This window comes from Cornus florida, unplaced genomic scaffold (assembly GCF_030987335.1).
Source record: "Cornus florida cultivar Cherokee Brave unplaced genomic scaffold, ASM3098733v1 CherokeeBrave_3.0.0_Hap2_Chr08, whole genome shotgun sequence".
Classification (NCBI taxonomy): domain Eukaryota; kingdom Viridiplantae; phylum Streptophyta; class Magnoliopsida; order Cornales; family Cornaceae; genus Cornus; species Cornus florida.
The window spans coordinates 87355240-87373123 of NW_026775578.1; the positions used below are offsets into that span (position 1 = coordinate 87355240).

Genomic DNA, 17884 nt, shown 5'->3' on the forward strand with positions numbered 1-17884 from the left:
TCTTATTCAAAAATACAGGGGCATGGCACATAAATACTGGCATACAAGAGATAATTCGTGTTTTAGTCAAAGAAAAACATTGTACAATGGTACAACTGGTAAGTGGTAAAGAGAAAGATGTTACAATGGTACAACTGGTAAGTGGTGAGTGGTGAGTGGTGAGTGGTAACTTTAGTAAGTAAATACTAAATATATAACTTATCAAAAAAAAAAAAAAAAAAATACTAAATATATATATACACAAGTTTTAGTTTTACTTAAAACATAATAATAAACAAATAAAAATATTCACAGCTGAACACATGCATGATAGTAACCAACATAGTAAGTCTTGAAAGAAGTTTTAAAGAGATAGTGGGTGACAGATGTGTTTAGGCTGTAACCCACATAGTAAATTTAAAACTTTAGTAAATGGTAACTTTGGTTAGGTGTCAGGCCAAAAGAATTTTAAAACATTATAACTTTGGCTTAAAATACACGCTCGGTCAGCACATGAACAGCACGTTTTTTCAGTCATCTTCTACCTTCAAAACCCCTTTTGACCTAAGAAGCACGGACACGGATACGGGACACGGATACGACACGACACGGACACGGCGACACGGCAAATCCAAAAAAATTAGGACACGGACACGGCGAATAGTGTATATATATATATATATGATGTAGTACTTTAAAAATTACCAAGTGTTACTATTTTTCATCAACCTCACAATGGAAAATATATACAAATCATAACTTATAACTAATAAACTATAAAAGAACAATGTTGCAGAGTTATAAAACCAAATAAAAAACAAGATATTAGAATAATAACTAGTATCATTTAATCATCATTGCAACTTTACTCCAAATACAAAAGCATAGACTGAAAGGACTATTAACATTCATGATTGTTTAACATTCAGGACTGTACTGTTAGCACTTAACATTCACAAAAACCTAAAGGCTAGTCCCAAAAAAGATACAAAAACAAGTCAGTGTACTATCATCTATTCCCATCCATCATTTGACCTAGGACTTTACCATTTACAATACCAAAAGGGTAGTCCAAAACAAAAAAAAAAAAAAACATATCAGCATTCATCTATTGTTGTTCATCATCAATTGTCTCATGAATCTCATCATCATTAACACTTCCATCATCGGTAAATAATACCGCCTCTAATTCTGGCTCATCAAGTGAGAGGTTTGCAACCTCAAGCACCCCAACATCACCAAATGAATCAAATGCATCTCCTGCAATATCCCACATCTTCGTTCGTCCTTCATTGTACTGTGGGGTTCTCCTTGACAGAAGACGGAGATTACTATGAATGAAAACCAAATCTTCAGCCCGTTGTGGCGCCATCTTGTTCCTTCTCAATGAGTGAATAAAAGAATAAGTACTCCAGTTCCTCTCACAACATGAGGAGGAAGAAGGCTGGACAAGCAACTTCAAAGCTAACTCTTGAAGCAAGGGACCATATGAACCATGTACAACCCACCAACTTTTAGGATCCATGGTATATCTATCACATATAGAATCACTCTCCCCAAATTCCCCCGAGTTTGATGAAAAATTAGCATACTCCAATTGGACTTTTGAATGCTCTTGTGGGTCACTAAAGTATTTTTTAAGGCACCTTGTTCTCTCTCTTGAGACCTCTAAATCCTTGTGTGGTGGAACTCGACTTTGGTCTTCACTAAGCCACACATCACTATAGTACCTACAATAAATAAGAGAATGCATTTAATTCATAATTTAATTTCCTTAATTCTAAACTAAGATTAAAACTTCTTTAGCTTACAAATTAATATCTAATGATTTACCTTGGATTTAGTGAATGTGCCAAGCAATGAAGCGGAGTATTGTTCTTGTTCCAACGAGCTACAAGTATCCCATGCACCACTTCATAAAAGGAAGAACTTTCACTTTGTCGCTTTCTTTCATACCTATATATTGCCATCTTCACTTTTTCAATCATTGTATCCCACATATCATAAACTAAGTGAAGACAAGGCTTATCGGTATCACAAGCCCTTAGCATGTCATAAATAGGTGAAGTAAAGGAAAGGATATAATCAATCTTTCCCCACCATTGTTCATCCAACAGCTTCTCTCTCACATAATCGGCCTTTCCTACATCATCCTCCTTATAGCAAGTCCACTTGTCACTTATGACCATTGCTTGGAGACCACCTTTTATAAGTTTAAATCTTTTCATCATCACAATAACAGAAGCAAAGCGTGTCTCTGCAACTGAAAGCAACTTCAAGCTGACAAACTCATTGAAAATAGCTAATCTCATTGAATGGTTCATGATGAAATTCTTTATTATTGTAACCTCATCAGCATAATCAAGAATCCAACCACACTCTGCATATGCAATTTCATTCTTTTCCACATTTTTTGCAGCACAAATATTTTTGAGGGCAAGATTAAGAGTATGGACCACACAAGGTGTCCAAACAATGTGAGGAAATTGCCCTTCAATTAGTTGTCCAGCAGCCTTGCAATTTGGGGCATTGTCTGTAATTACTTGGATCACATTTTGGGGGCCAACCTCATTTATGACTTCCTTCAACAAATTGGAAATGAAAAACTTGTCTTTAATTCCACCGGAACAATCAACAGCTTTCAAAAACATGGGACCTCCTTCTGTCATAGCCATAAAATTAATTAAAGGCCGCCTTTGTGGATCACTCCAACCATCACTTGCAATGCTAACACCCTTTGCCTTCCATGTACTCCTAATTGGTTGCAATAATCTATCAATATTTGCCTTTTCTTTTTGAAGTAGAGTGGTTCTCAATAGATTATAACCCGGAGGCAAATAACCTGACAGAGGATTATTTGCAGCATAGTTGTATGAACTCACATAATACGGGTTTCTTGCTAGATGAAACGGCAATCCTGCGGAATAAAACATCCTAGCAATCTCTGAGTGCAATTGTTCCCGAGCCTCATTATTAAATGCCTTCCCAATGGCACCCCCACTTGCCTTTCTTTTCTTTGGTACATAAGCCTCCTGAGTGAGACTAGTAGTACCACCCAATGATGCACTAGACGGCGGCAAAGGAACTTTTTTTGGTTTAGAATTTTTAATTCTCAATTCGGCTTCTTCAATTGCTTTTTGCATTTCTGCAATATTCTGATATGTGACTTTTGGACATATACGAATACCCATACCAGTGTTCTGCAACAAGTGGGCTTTAACTCTTGTATAAGACCCCCTGAATTCGTTATTACAAAAGTGGCATTTGAATAAAAAATTTCCTCCTCCACCACCAATTTTTTCTAATTGTGTGACATAGTTCCAAAGTGGTTTGTTATCATCTTGTTCGAATTGAGGAGTACAACTAGCAACTGATGTAGACAATGACATGTCTAATTCCCTAGACATAAAAAGAAAAGAAAAAAAATCCATACTTACAGCAGTCAGCAAAGAAAGAACAGTCAGCAAAGAAAAAATGAATTCCTATTTGCTACAGATTCATAAGTCATATGCAATAGCTGAAATTAAATCAAAGATGAAATCCAATTCATTTACAGGTCAATAAGTCACGACTCACACAAGCTAAAATTTAAAGCAAGAATAAAGACAACAGAGAAGAAGAAGAAGAAGCAGAAGAAAGAAATTAGGAAAGAAATTAAGGTCTGTAAAAAAGGAAAAATACCAGAAAAGAAGAAGACGGGTTTGTGAACTGGGGTTAGTGGAGAGGGGGGGGGGGGGGAGAGAGAGAAAAGAAAAAGAAAGAATTTGGGGTTTTGAAAAAGGAAAACAAAAAACAAAAAATAAAAAATAGATGAAGAAGAAAGAAACTGGGGTTAGTGAAAAACGGGGGAAAAAAAAAACAAAGGAGAGAGAAAAGAAAAAGAAAGAAACTGGGGTTTTGAAAAAGGAAAACGAAAAAAAAACAAAAAAAAAATAGATGAAGAAGAAAGAAAGAATCTGGGTTTGTGAAAAAGGAAAAAGAAAAAAAAAATGAAGAAGAAAGAAAGAAACTAGGGTTTGTGAAGAAAAAGAAAGAAAAGAGGAAGGAGGAGGAAGAAAAGAGAGGAGAGAGAGAGAGAAAGAGAGAGAGAGACTGACCTGGAGGCTGGAAGGAGTCGCTTTGATCTGCAGCATGAAGTTGCAGAGCTTCGTCGTCAGTTTGAGAGAGCACAACCCCCGTCCTTTGAATCTGATCTTGTAATAGTGTAATGACTGCCTTAAATATCTATCTCTTTTGTTTAAAATTACATATTAACCTTGAAAGTTTAAAATTATTATGTTCTGACCACATAAGTAAGTAAATAACTTTATATATTTGTACTTTAACCCAACTTTCTTTTAAAAATTATCTTTTAAACCCCCAAAAATAAGACACGCGTGTCGGACACACACCCTGGCGTGTCGGACGCGTGTCCGTGCCGTGTCCAATCCGTGTCCGAAAATTTTTAAAAAATAAAAAATTCCAGACACGCTTTTTGCCGTGTCCGACACGGATTCTTTGCCTATTTCGGAGTGTCCGTGCTTCCTAGCTTTTGACAAACCAGTGAAACACCATTTTTGAACCAAATGTGAAGGTTTCTGTTGTCAGCCGTGTCCGGTAGGGAAGTTGAAGCATCCGACACATATACCATGTCCATGTCGTGTCAACACGGACATCCTCGCCGGTTTCGGCAAGTCCAGGTAACATAGGTAATAGGAAACAACCCAACTCTGCACCCCAGAATATTAGCCAACCTGGCTATATCTTCAACCTGCCTTCCTAGAAGAACCTCTCTTTCCGAGGTTGATCTTCAGCCCGGAAATAGCCTGAAAGCAAACCAGCACACATCTCAAAAAACTCAACTGCGTCACATCCGCATCACAGATCTGGTGCTTTAATCCTTGTTATCTCACTAATGCATTAGACTACTGCAACTCTAACATCACAATTTGAATGCTTTAACAATTCTTCTTCAACTAATGCCTACATTACTCGAAAAAGTGTGGCTTGCATTGATTTGCATAGATCTCGGCGTAAATTGGAGAGGCCTATTTCCAATATGCATGCCGAGTTGTTCTAATTTTTCTGCAACCATCTTTGTTTCTCTTTCATCTTCATGCGAACCGTATATCTTCAACCTCCCTTAGTAGAAGAATCTCACTCCTCCCAAGGTTGATGTTTAGCCCGCAAATAGCCTGAAAGCAAACCAGCACACATCTCAAACACAACTGCATCAAATCCGCATCACAGATCTGGTGCTTTAATCCTTGTTATCTCACTAATGCATTAGGCCACTGCAACTCTAACATAACAATTTGAATGCTTTAAAAATTCTTCTTCAACTAATGCCTTCATTACTCGAAAAAGCGTGGCTTGCATTGATTGGCATAGATCTCAGCGTACATTGGAGAAGCCTATTTCCAATATGCATGCCAAGTTGTTCTAATTCTTCTGCAATCATATTTGCTCATCTTCACACCAACCATAGTTACTCTTAGTGTTCCAAAGCTGGTCTATCTTTTGGGTTTAGGTTCAAAAACTGGTCTGATTTGAATAATACAGCCTGGTTGGATAAAGTTAGGGTTCAAAAAGGTACTGGGTTTAAATATGTTTGGGCTTGTGTTTAAAGGGTTACACAATCTGGACTTCAATTATGGGCTTAGAATGAAAGGCTGAAACTATTGGGTTAAAGTATTTGGATTTGGGTCAGATATGAGGTTGGCCTATTTAGTTTTAATATGGGTTTGATACAAATCTGGGATTAGGTGAGGCTGAAATCTTAGACAAATCTGGGCAGGCTCAATTAAACATTGGGCAGCTTAATTTACATAAGTTCCTTAACTTGGGTTTGGACTCAAATTGGGATTGAAGATGATCATTTCTGGACTAGATTTGGGCCAATTTGGTAAAGCAATCTCGGTTGGACTTAAGAATATAAGTTATAAGAAAACTTCCTCCTTCAGAAATTGATCGTCACACTCGTCTATCTTCAAGCTGGTGGAAAATAACAAGGCAGAGACAAGACATCGACAATGAGGACTGACAGAGGCAATTAAAATTGCAGCATGATGGGGAGAGGCACAATGATGGTTGTGTCGAGGCTTATGGTTTGGAGTTATGGGTTGCGAGAAAAAGGTTTCGGCGTAGACTTGATGGGTTGTAAGGTTCCGACGTGGTTCCTAGAGTCTAGTGAAGGACTTTATTGACGGATTTAGGGTTTGCGAGTGAAGGTTATGGCTTGATTTTCCTGCGACCAGTTGTTAGCCAGCAGGGATCGATGCTGGGACTGCTCGTATTGGGTTCACAATGTTGGGGTTTGAGGGCTTGGTTCAATGTGGGTTTGTTTGAGTTGGGCATGAACAGAAGTGTTGGGGCTTGGCGAAAAACCGATGGTATGGGTTGTGTGGGTGTTTCGGCTGTGTGTGTTTGGGTTGCTGGCAGTGAGGGATTTTCCATGAGGGTGAGACAGTGGTGGTACGGTTCTAGGTTGAAATCAGCAGTTGTTGGTTAGATTTGATCGTGTAATATAAACTAAAAGGCCTTTGTGATAAGGAATATGATGGATCCTCTGCTCTGATTAGACTTTGAATTTTTGCTCTAATAAGGACGAGATGTGTTTTGATACCAAATTGATGTGGGACCGAGAGAAAGAAGAGAGAAGCAGAATTAGGAGAATGAAAATATCAATCCAATGTTATCAATTATCAATAATCATCAAAAGTTGTGAGCCCTATTTATAGGCAAAATCATAGGCAAACCCTAACAAATCCCAACTACTAATCGTTCAAATATTGCCAAAAATACAAGTACCAAAAATAAAGATTACTCCTAAATATTCTATTTCCTAGGGTTCTATATGTTAAGGTCCGGAACGGCCAGCACTTACCCGGTCGAGCCGGAATCTCAGTATAGCTGTCCGCAGGATCTTCACTGCATGTTGCCACTCCTCTCTCACTAATTGGTTTACCAACCATACAATCCATGCCATGCTTCCCATAGATCTCCATACTCTGAAGTGCCATGATATGCTTAACACACTGTCAAAATGACACAAAGTGGATACTTCCAAGGAATCCTTGTCCCTTCTCCAAGCAAAGGTGAGACTAGTGCAACTTATGCATACAAATCACGTCTTGATCCCAATCAGTGCACTTTTTGGGTTGGGCAGATTGCACTATATACCAATACATGAGTTTCAAGGCACCGTATTTTACTCCACAATGCTCAATGCACCAGTGCATTGCGTCAATGCAATGAACAACAGTATTTGGGCTTGGAGAAAAACTGATGGTATGGGTTGTGTGTGGATGTTTTGGCTGTTTGGGTTTGGGTTTGGGTTGCCGGTGGTGAGGGATTTTCCGTGAGGGTGAGACAGTGGTGGGGTGGTTCTAGGTTGCAATCAGCAGTTGTTGGTTGGGTTTGATTGTGTAAAATAAACAATACGGCCTTTGTGATAATCAGGTTATAGGTCCATGGCTGAAACCTGATTTTCCAGACCAAATTACTTGACAAAAGGCAGCACATTTTGACATGTCAGAATTGAAGGAAGAACTCAATTGTAACGATAGCTGAAACGACGACTTTGGAGTTGAATTACAATCTAAAGGTAGTGTTCACTGACACAAAATTTATATCAATAGATCGCTCACATAACATAAGTTATCTGAAATTTTGCACCATTCAGAGGTATTTCAGTGGATAAAATATATGAAGAAAACTTGAAGAAAAGGTCTGTAAGACTGAGCTTAGAAGAGGGGTTCAACGAACAGATTTTAAAAGATTAAAATCTAAAAATTTGAGGAATCAAGATATGTCCGATTGTGCTGACACTTGCCTTTCTATCTATGATAGTAACTAGTTGTTGACATCAAAAGTAAGAATTCTTGGGATTAATAAAGATTCTTAAGAGGATAGAAACCATTTGCATAAAGTATTATAGAGCATAAGAGATCTTCTTAATAATTTAACTCCTAATTAATAAAATAAGAATAAGAAGAATTTAACCACTAATTGATATGATAAGAAGAAGACAAATAATTGAATCTATTAAATGCTAAAGGAGTTGAAGTGACATTTGAAAGATGGATGAGCTACGTATGATTCCTATTGCTGGGTGGATGAGCTTCATACGATCCCTGTGGAGCCGTGGGTGAGCTCTGTGCGATCCCTATTGATGAATGGGTGAGCTCCGTGCAATCCCTATTGATATTTGGGTCAACTACATGTTATCCCTTTGCTGAACAAGCATGCCTATGATAGGTGAGCTATGTGCAATCCCAACTGGTTTGTCGTGGTAAAGAGTGATCATCACTTGGGTAAGTTCCGTACGATCCCAACCACGATGGAGTATATTGGTGAGTTGCTTATGGATCAGAATATTGGAGAGCTGCAGGTTACTTCCATATGATCCTGTATCAATGGTTTAGAGAGCTAGAGAAAACTTTTATGATGAGTTTCATACGGCACGTGTGGGAGAAAACATAATTAATAATTAATCAAGATGATTAATGATACTTGAAAATAATATATTGAGATAATAAATGAACTGAGGAAAGAAAAAGATATGAATACAAAGATTGTTGAGCTTGTGAATATAAGATTGATAATTCAAATATAAGTTGTGTTACTGGTTAATTACTTGTTGAGATGCGATCCTGCTGAGCTTTTGAGCTAACTCACACTTGGTATATGGATAGAAAGAAACAAAAGGCCTTTCTCAAATGAATACAAAGATATTGATTCCTTGAGACTGGTGATTACTTTCAGTAAATTTGATAATTCCATGTCTAACAGATGGTTAGTGAGGGAACAAGGCCTCCCAATAGTATACTTTGCAGTTTATGAGTGTTTTATCTGTGTTCTCATTGTCCTTCCCTTCTTCAACTTTGGATTCCATTATTGAAGCCAATCAGAAATCTGTACATTGGTTTTTGCATCCATAGACTTTTGTTAGCATTGTTTACTGGTCTATTTGCAGAGGTTCGTGCTAGTTAGTTGGATTCATGGATTATACGTATGCTAGTAAGCTTCTCAATTTGTATGCAGATCCGATTGGCAAGCTTTGATTTCTGTTCAATAATTTGATTTTACAGTCTCTGAGCTACCTATTATCGATTTTGATGTGGGGCTTATAGTCAGTTTCATTCTATTGTTGACTATTACTAGTGATATGCTGCAAGTTTGCCTTCTGCTGCTGATATTTCAAGTGTTTCTGCAAGTTTTTCTTTTGAATATTCCCCAATAGTGTTTCAGACTTGATCAGTTGGCAATATCTTCTTCTCTTCTTTTCTTTTTTTTTTCTCTGAATGTGGGCTATATCCTCTCTGTCTGCGGTTTGTGGGGTTCTCTAATCTGTTTCTATTCTGCTGGCATGCTTCCCTGGCCTGATCTGGAATTTTGGTGCTTTATTTTCTCAACTATAACTGCTATGCTTAATAAAGCTCAGTTTATATGTCTGTGCCTAGATGTCCATCTATCTTTGTGTAGTTTTTTTTTTTTTTTTTTGGTCCAGGTTTGGCTGGTGTTTGATTGGAGGTATAGTTTTCTGTTGTATAAAGTGTTCTCATGCTCTATTTTTGTGTAGTTTGGGCCCATTTTGGATCTTGTTGCTGTGGTGTTGGGGGCCCGGGGCTTCCATGATATATTGATATGTAGTTTGAATGGAGGCTTTGGTTTCCCCCTTGTATAGTTGTCTGTGTATTAGGTGTTCTCATGCTCTATGTTTGTGTAGTTTGGGCCCCATTATGAATCTTGTTATTGTGGTGCTGTTGGGGCTTCCATGATATGTAGGTTGTCCATAATGCTGTACGGTTTTATGCCTTTTTTGTTCAACAAACATTTCACTTACCTATAAAAAAATTTGTGTACGTAAATATATACACATGCTTAACATTTATAAACCATTTGAATTATAAATATAAAAAAAAATTGTTTCAATGAAGGGAAAAAAATTCTCTCTCAACTTCATCTCAAGTGTGTTCAATTTTTTAACATGCACAAACAAAGACGCGCGCACACACAAACTTGATCTTGTGGTTCATACTGCAAAATATGTGTTCATAAGAGTTTCTGACAGGTGTTCTCTGCTCTGAAAGCTGCTAATTTATTTTCAGTGTTGAGGGTTTTCATAAAGTACGCCACAAAAGCTTTACCAGGTGTATTTGGTGGGGAAGGATGGGGCAGTGATAGGTTTAAAGTTTATATTTGGGCTGGGAATGGACAAATGTTCTATAACCAAAGGTGGGGTGGGGTGGAGTGGGATGGGGATGGAGCCTTTGTGCATCCTGGCTTTAACAAGCACCTGCCTGAAGGCTTTGTGCAAAACATTGCACTTTGCTTGCACCTCACACACTTTTAAGCTTATTCATGCTTTTGAACACCATCAGAGATGAGGCAAAAAGGCATTACCAAGCATATGTTCCATCAACTAGGCATTCTGAGAGAAAGATTGGAGATAGACCTAACCTATACCATCATTTACACAAAGTGATTGCTCTCAAACACAGACCCATGTCCTCACCCTTGTCAGCTGAGCTCTTACCACTGCACCAAGCAATGACCCCTAAGTATAAGAAATAAACTGATTTTTTTTTTTTTTTTGATAAGTAACTATAAGAAAGAAACTGATTTTTTTTTTTTTGATAAGTAAAAATAATATAAGAAAAGGCGTTCAAAAGGGGAAAGCGTCCCAATTACAAGAGTGGGACCAGGACTAAGGCCCCAACGAATCCAAGAAAGTAATTAAATCATCCGAAGAAGAACAAAAACTTCTCTTCACATAATTGAAAAGAGAGCGAAGAATGTAAAGTTTGACCATTGCCGTAGGCGACTCTTTCCCTTCGAACATTCTGCTATTTCTCTCCTTCCAGATGCACCACCATACACAATGAGGTACAATTCTCCAGAAATCGCGGACATCTCTTCTCACCTGACATCCTCTCCAAACATGAATTAATTCCTTAGTAGATTGTGGCATAACCCAACACATGCCAAACAACCCAACAATAAGATTCCAACAATCGGTCGCTAGAGGGCAATGCAAAAGGAGGTGATCAACAGACTCTTCAGTATCCTTGCACAGACAACACCGATTAACAATATAATTACCCCTTTTTCTCAAGTTATCAACTGTCAAAATCTTTCCCCTCATAGCAATCCAAACAAAGAAAGTCACTCTAGTTAGAGCCATAGACCGCCAAATGGTTTTCCATGGGAATTCTCGATTAACAAAATTAGACAAACATAAGAACAAGGATCTAACTTCAAAACGACCGTGGGAAGAAGGAACCCAAATCAAAACATCATTATCTCTACCAACGCCCTCCTGCTGGTACAAGAGATCCAGAAAAACACATACCTCGTCCATCTCCCAGTCCTGAAGAGAGCGCCAAAAATGCATATCCCACGTAATCCCACCGCAATCAAGCCGATAACAATCAACTACGAAGGCGTGTTTATCAACAGCAATACTGAATAATCTAGGAAATGTACGAGAAAGTGGTTAATCCCCACACCAAAGATCATCCCAAAACCGAATACGATGACCATCACGGAGTTTGAATCTAATATGGGCAGAAAAAACATCCCATCCCTTCCGAATAGCTTTCCACATCCTGACTCCTCCCGCAAGGGTAACTGGACGTGTAGACCAACCTCCAGCCTCGTCCCCGAACCAACAAGATACTAGCCTGCGCCATGGACGATGTCTTTCCCTCCCATATCTCCATAACCATTTACCCAAGAGAGCTTGATTGAAAGGAACTAAACGTCTTATTCCAAGTCCACCCAATTTCACAGGCTTACAAACTTCCTCCCATTTGACAAGGTGGTACTTGAATTCATCGCCCTTTCCTCCCCATAGGAAATCCCTTTGAATTTTTTCTATCCTATCTGCAACGGAACAAGGAATTTGGAACATAGAAAGAAAATAAGTGGGAATGCTCGATAACGTACTTTTGATAAGAGTAACTTTACCCCCCTTTGAAACTGATTTTTAGAAAACCAAATAGTTCATATGGTAAGAATCTAGTAATTAACCTCATCTATAAAAGAAATTAAAAAATAAAACAACAGTTTTAATACTAAGATCCCTAACCAAGAACAAAAGCAACTTTTACAAATACTCCATTCAATGTATAGTTCACCTAGAAGCATGAACCACCAACATCGACGAAGTAATAGTGAGGTCCAACTAGGAAAGACCCTGAAGAATTCAGAAACTAGTATCTCATAACACTGTCATTCCATATTCCATATGCTTCTCATTATTTCACAACTAAATTTACTTATCAAAAAAAAAAATTTATTTCACAACTAAATATAGATTTCCCACTTAGTAGATTTTTTTTTTTTTTTTGATAAATAGATTTCCCACTTGGTAGAAATTCAGGAGACAGCCTCTGAAAACCAAATATGTTTGACATCTCCCTCAAAATCTCCAAAGGAACTTGTTAACAAGAGTAGTGCTCATGAAGGACATAACGTGAATCTCCAAACTACATGCTGACTTTAATGATGGCAAATTACTAGGAAAATTGAATAGATGTGTCAATTCCTCGACTTAGTAGGATAGGTAGCACAAAATCCAAATCACTAATTACTTCCATTATCTCGTGAGAACCAAAACACTATACCAATGTGAATGGTGCGCCAAACAGAAAACCCAAGAAAAGGGAGGGCATATAATGTACAAGTTATCATCCTCCATGAGAACCCTGCAATTTTCTTCCATCATTTGCTAATTGACGTGTAATGACCCGGATTTTCACGGATATTTTTTTTTTTTTTTTTCCGTTGTCTTTCATTTCTGAGTTTAGTTCCTCTTCGCTTAGCGTCGTCTGGAGTGCTTTGGAGTGATTTCCGAGACTCTTTTCTGTGGATTGACAACTTCCTTTGAGGACCGAGTCGTTTCCACATTTTTCGTTTTTCGACACTATTCACTTTTCGTCCTTTTCCCTATTTCGTCATTTTCCCTACTTTCTCTTTTCCCCGTTTGACAATTTGTTGGCATAACCACACTTCTTGTGTTCGAAGTTGGTTTTTGACTTCATGTATCTCCATCTTGAGCGGTTTCCACGAAATACGTATCTTTACTTTTGAAAGAAAGTACTCTGGTTGCTCCCGGTGTCCATAAGGGCAAGGATGCAAAGTTCTTTGAAATTATTTTCTTTTCTTAGGGTATTTTTCGTAAATATCTTTTGAAGATATTTTATTTCAGGAGTTTTTAAGAAAATATTTTTGGAAGATATTTTCATTCTAGGCCATTAGTGCAGTTTTCACTTTTTGGAGGGGCCATTGTGCAATTAATGAAAGTTATTGTTAAATGCCTTGTTTTGAGCCTAGATCTTCGTACGGGATTCATTTTCACTTTTCGTCGAGTCGTGTACTCTTAGAAATTACTTCTGATCATTGTTTTCCAGTTTCAGGGTTTTTGGCCCCTGTTAGCGCCAAACTTGTTTGGGGCATAACTTTTTGCTCGGGACTCGGTTTTTGACGCCATTTCTTCCGTTGTTCATATTTTCTCATTTTGAATCTTTTTCGTTCACAGAGTTTTGTCATTTGAGCGCGTCTGCTCAAATTTCACTTTTTCGGACCCGACGGGGCCCGTTCGGGGCACTTTTTGAGATTTCTATAAAAGGGGGGTGAGATATTTTATTTTTTCATCTTCCCCGCTCTCTTGCACTACCTGAAGCTTCCATGGTAGCCCAAGAGAGGTTGCCACCTTCTCTCTTCTCTTTTGAGCTTCATTCCTTCGTTAGAACATAGAAGGGCCTTTGCGTTTAGTGTTCGTGTTGACTACGCGCTTCTTTGACCCTTATTAGAACCCATTTCTGACCATTCTTTGAATTTGGGTTTGAAGTCAAGTTGTGATTTTGATGGGGCTTCCTTGGGGGTTATGTGCACGATGTAATCCCCGACAAAACCTAGAAGTTTCGTCGGATTCGGAGCGGTTTCTATTTGGTGACTTTTGAGATTTTCATCTCAAATTGAGGTAGGGGATGTTCTAAGCTTTTGTGTGTGTTGTATTGAGTGTTTAGCATGATTATACAACTTAATTGCATGCCTTGTATCAATTCTAGAAAATTAGTATCAATTATTTCTTTGTATGAAATTTAATTCACAAGGATGTGTATAACTTAGAATGGAATTATGGCATGCTAGAAAATCATGTTTTAATATTTAAGAATTGCACTTTTTATTTAATATTTATCTTTGGTGAAAGATTAAATCCCGTGGCCATACTTTTCATGAAATGAACATGCAGTATGCTTTTAAATTAAGTCTTAGCATGTTTGTTAACATACTTTAATTTGAGAGCATTTGGACAAGTATGAAAATCTAGAGATTTTAAATTAAATGATTAATTAAAATCTATTTAATTGTTCCCTTGGCCCAATTAAGTTTTTTACTTGATAATCATGATGACTAGGACTTGTGTACTAGTATATATTAAATTGGGACCATTTGAAGTTGCTTTGAAATTTAGAAGTTTAATTATCATGATGTAATTAAATTCTACCTTGTTGTGCCATTGGCCTAATTGAGATTTTAGTGAATGTATGTATATACTATGCTATATTGTATAATATGCATTGATTAAGGGTCATTTGATTGAGATTTGAAAGCTAGGGAATTTAATTAGTTTATTTGATTAAATTCCGTTTCTACATGCTCTAAATTGGCATTGATAGTATGTTTGAAGCATGATTTTAGACTTGTAATAGATTTATAAATTATGTTTTCAATATTGGATTATATTGTTATGGCGTGTAGCGAATCACGCACTGAAGATTCGACATGTGATGTTTTTATAGCGCATAACGAATTGCGCTCTGAAGATTCGACATTGCCATCCTATAGTAGTTGTGGATTTAGAGCATGTGTTGTGTGGTTACAACCTACTTGTGCATGAAGGTAGTTTCGTGTACTGTTTAATACGTATATAAGTTGTTAACTTATTTATTTTGGAGTTGCTTGGGACATTGTTAAGCTGTGATGGCTAGGGTTTGGCTCTAATACAGGGACAAGAGTCCTCTAAGTCAAAAGTTCGCGCGCTGGGTAGGCTGCCTAGGGGTTAGTAGCTCCAAATTTGCCTTGTCTCGACGGAAATCCGAGCTGTGATGTCCAAGTCTTCCACTATTTGATTTCGCATTCAATTTCAAGTTGACAACCAATGTTTAATTGTGACTTGTGGTTTTGGTAATTGGCGATTTGATGTTGTTAAGTACATCCATACTAAATTGATATATTTAGTTGATTTCACACTTTTAGATTGCTAGTTAATAACCTAGAGAATCTATGTCTTGATGTGTGGTATTAGATATTCTAATTATGCTAAATTTTATATTTAGTTGATGTTGCATTTTAGACTTCAAGTTGATAACCTTGAGAATCACTATGTTGTTGCTTTGTGTAAGCATGCTCCCCTATGTTGTTGCTTTGTGTAAGTATGACCCTATGTTGTTAAAATTGCATGAATGAGGTGATTGATGCTAGAAATGATCTTAGGTAGCTAGGATGCTCCCTGAGTCTCATCTTGACATAGACGTATGAACCACAATAATTAAATCATGCAACTTGTAAAACTTTAGGTCGATGCATCCTCATTTCCTACGAGTAGCTTTATGTTACTCACCCCTACGATACTGGGGCATATTTCAGGTACAGGATACAAGATTGGAGATTGCAATTGCTTAAGTGATTTGCTGAGTTGAGCTTCTTTAGAAGCATTCTTGTTCACATGCAAGTGTTAGCATGTTCATGATTTGTTTATGAAATGTAATTTTTCTAACTTGGAGGTTTGACATGTCAAATGTTGTAAATGTATTGTAATGAGGCCATATGCCATTGTAGCACATCTATTTTATCATATTACATACACTTGCATGCTCACTTTGGCAAACAATACCTTCCATGATGAAACAAAAACCTAAGTTGCATATTTTTTAGTTTGACCCTATTCTGTTACAGGGGCATTTTGGGTATTTCACAATGAGTTTTTTTCATTTTTCCTCGCGAGTCACGTAGAAAACTTGATTTTGAGGGGGTTTCTTTTTTGTGTTTTTCCAGAAAACATCATCTTCGCCCTCAAAAATCCATACTTTTCCAGAAAATCCTTGCTGCCAGGTTTTGCAAATTTTTAGTACAAATGTAGTTGGTACTATTCATCGACTTTTTTTTTGAAAATCGTCACGATCGATCCGAAACTTCCAGAGGTCTTGTGGGTGTATTTTAAGATTGCATTTTCAATTTAGGCAATTTAAAGACCTCCCGAAGCCCTATTTCCAAAACTTGGGCAATAGCTCGGATTAGTTTTTTTTCCTCTTGACCTGATTTTCTTGGGGGCATTCTGGGCATTTTACAATGCATTTTTTTTGTTTTCGTCTGCGATCGGGGTAGGAAACTTGATTTAGGGGGGGGGGGGGGGTTTATTCTTTGAGTTTTTCCAAAAAAGTCCGTTTAGATGGCCGTTTTTACTCTCAGCTGCAGCAGTGGTGGGTTGTCCTCGTCGGGCCGCCACGACATCATTTTTATTTTTGACCTTTCTCCCCCGTCCGGACTCCAAATTGAGTAAACTTTTTTTTGAACTTGACTAATTTGTCATTGCCTTTCCATCGGTGTGCTCGATAGCACCTGAATCCACTTTTGCAAAATGACCATTTTGCCCCTAGGTTCTTTTTGTCCGTTTTTGAAACGACACTTCTGAATATGTTTCCTTTGGGTTCCGTGACCTCATTGAGGGTCACATTGGTGTCTTAAAGACGAATTGTATCTCTAGAGACCGTTGTTTCATCTTTCGCTTCCGCATTTCGGATCCATTATCGGGTCATCTTTTGGTCATCACTGACGCACCGGGTTTACAAAACTTGGGCCATCACATGACGGATGAATGTAATATCTTTCTCTTCAAGATTTTCAATTTTTAGACCAATTAGATTGTTCAAGCCAAGGCTTGGCTTTGCCTTTAGGTGCATTTCCCAAACATATAGGAAGTTCTGCATAGCCTCTAGCACCCCTATTCTCTTTAATTCACTCCATGTTCTTAGTATCCGCACTAAAATAAAAGAAACATATATTTTCCTAAAATGGACCGAATGAAAATGTAAACATTCGATATAAAGTTTTATTGTTTTCTTAATGGTGAAAAAAGGAATTATATCTTGATCCTTTGCATTTCTCTAACATTATTTTGGTTCTTGAGAATTGTGAACAGAATTGGCAAATCTCAGCATAATAAAAGAGAATCAAGTAAAACCACAAAGATCAATCAGTTTTCAAGAACAATATGTTGAGAATGTTTCAATTTCATAAATAAATGGATCTGATGCTCAACACCCTCACCTGGGTGACAATTACAAGTCTCTCAACAGCCTGATCACCAACGACAATCTCATCATCTTCATCATCAATCCTTTGGGCAGTAATGCCACCCACAAATAAACAAGACAATTAGTAAAGTACATAAATAAAGTCAAGGGGACAATGAATAAATATCATTTTTACTGCTACCTTGATTTCACTGGTAATCTATGTGAACAAATAAAACAAATGCATCCTTATTGCAGTTTACACAACATCAAGGGATAAAACGCAATAATTTTCACCGCAATAGTACATTTCAATTCATGAAAAGCAAGTGAAAGAAAGCCAAGCTCCCCGAACGGATGTCAAAACCGGAGTCGTTTTCATTGAAACTGTTTACCCAAGGTAGGGGCAAAAAAGCTCACAATCTAATGGCTGTGCTCGCATCTAACAGATCCAAGGTGCAAAGAATGAATGGAGAAAAAAAGATGAGCTGACCATAACTCAAAATTCCTTCTTGAGACAAGAATTTAATGCATTCACACCAAGTGGAAAAAATGTGTTTCCAACACTAATTCTCCAAATTTTAAGAGGTTCACTTTAGCTTGTTTAGAACTTTTTCATA

General features: G+C 37.6%; 2 protein-coding genes across 2 annotated transcripts in view; both read right to left on the minus strand.

Moving 5' to 3' along the window:
• Positions 1-17884, minus strand: part of LOC132268261 (la-related protein 1A) — a 42837-nt gene that overhangs the window by 15258 nt on the left and 9695 nt on the right. Inside the window, exon 7 of the mRNA XM_059769090.1 lies at positions 17299-17368. Within this exon, the coding sequence (XP_059625073.1) occupies positions 17299-17368 (70 nt within the window). The remainder of the gene's footprint in view (positions 1-17298; positions 17369-17884) is intronic.
• LOC132268260 (uncharacterized) lies at positions 550-4103 on the minus strand. Its single transcript, XM_059769089.1, has 2 exons — positions 1813-4103; positions 550-1709 (listed from the first exon to the last, which is right to left on the minus strand). The coding sequence occupies exons 1-2, from the start codon at positions 3408-3410 to the stop codon at positions 1088-1090; spliced, it is 2220 nt and encodes a 739-aa protein (XP_059625072.1). The 5' UTR covers positions 3411-4103; the 3' UTR covers positions 550-1087.

What these genes read in the sequence shown, in the direction of transcription:
- LOC132268260 (XM_059769089.1), bottom strand. Translation starts at nt 3,410, where the DNA reads ATGGATTTTTTTTCTTTTCTTTTTATGTCTAGGGAATTAGACATGTCA. An exon ending in GCACATTCACTAAATCCAAG is followed by an intron (nt 1,710 to 1,812) that starts GTAAATCATTAG and finishes TATTTATTGTAG; the next exon opens with GTACTATAGTGATGTGTGGC.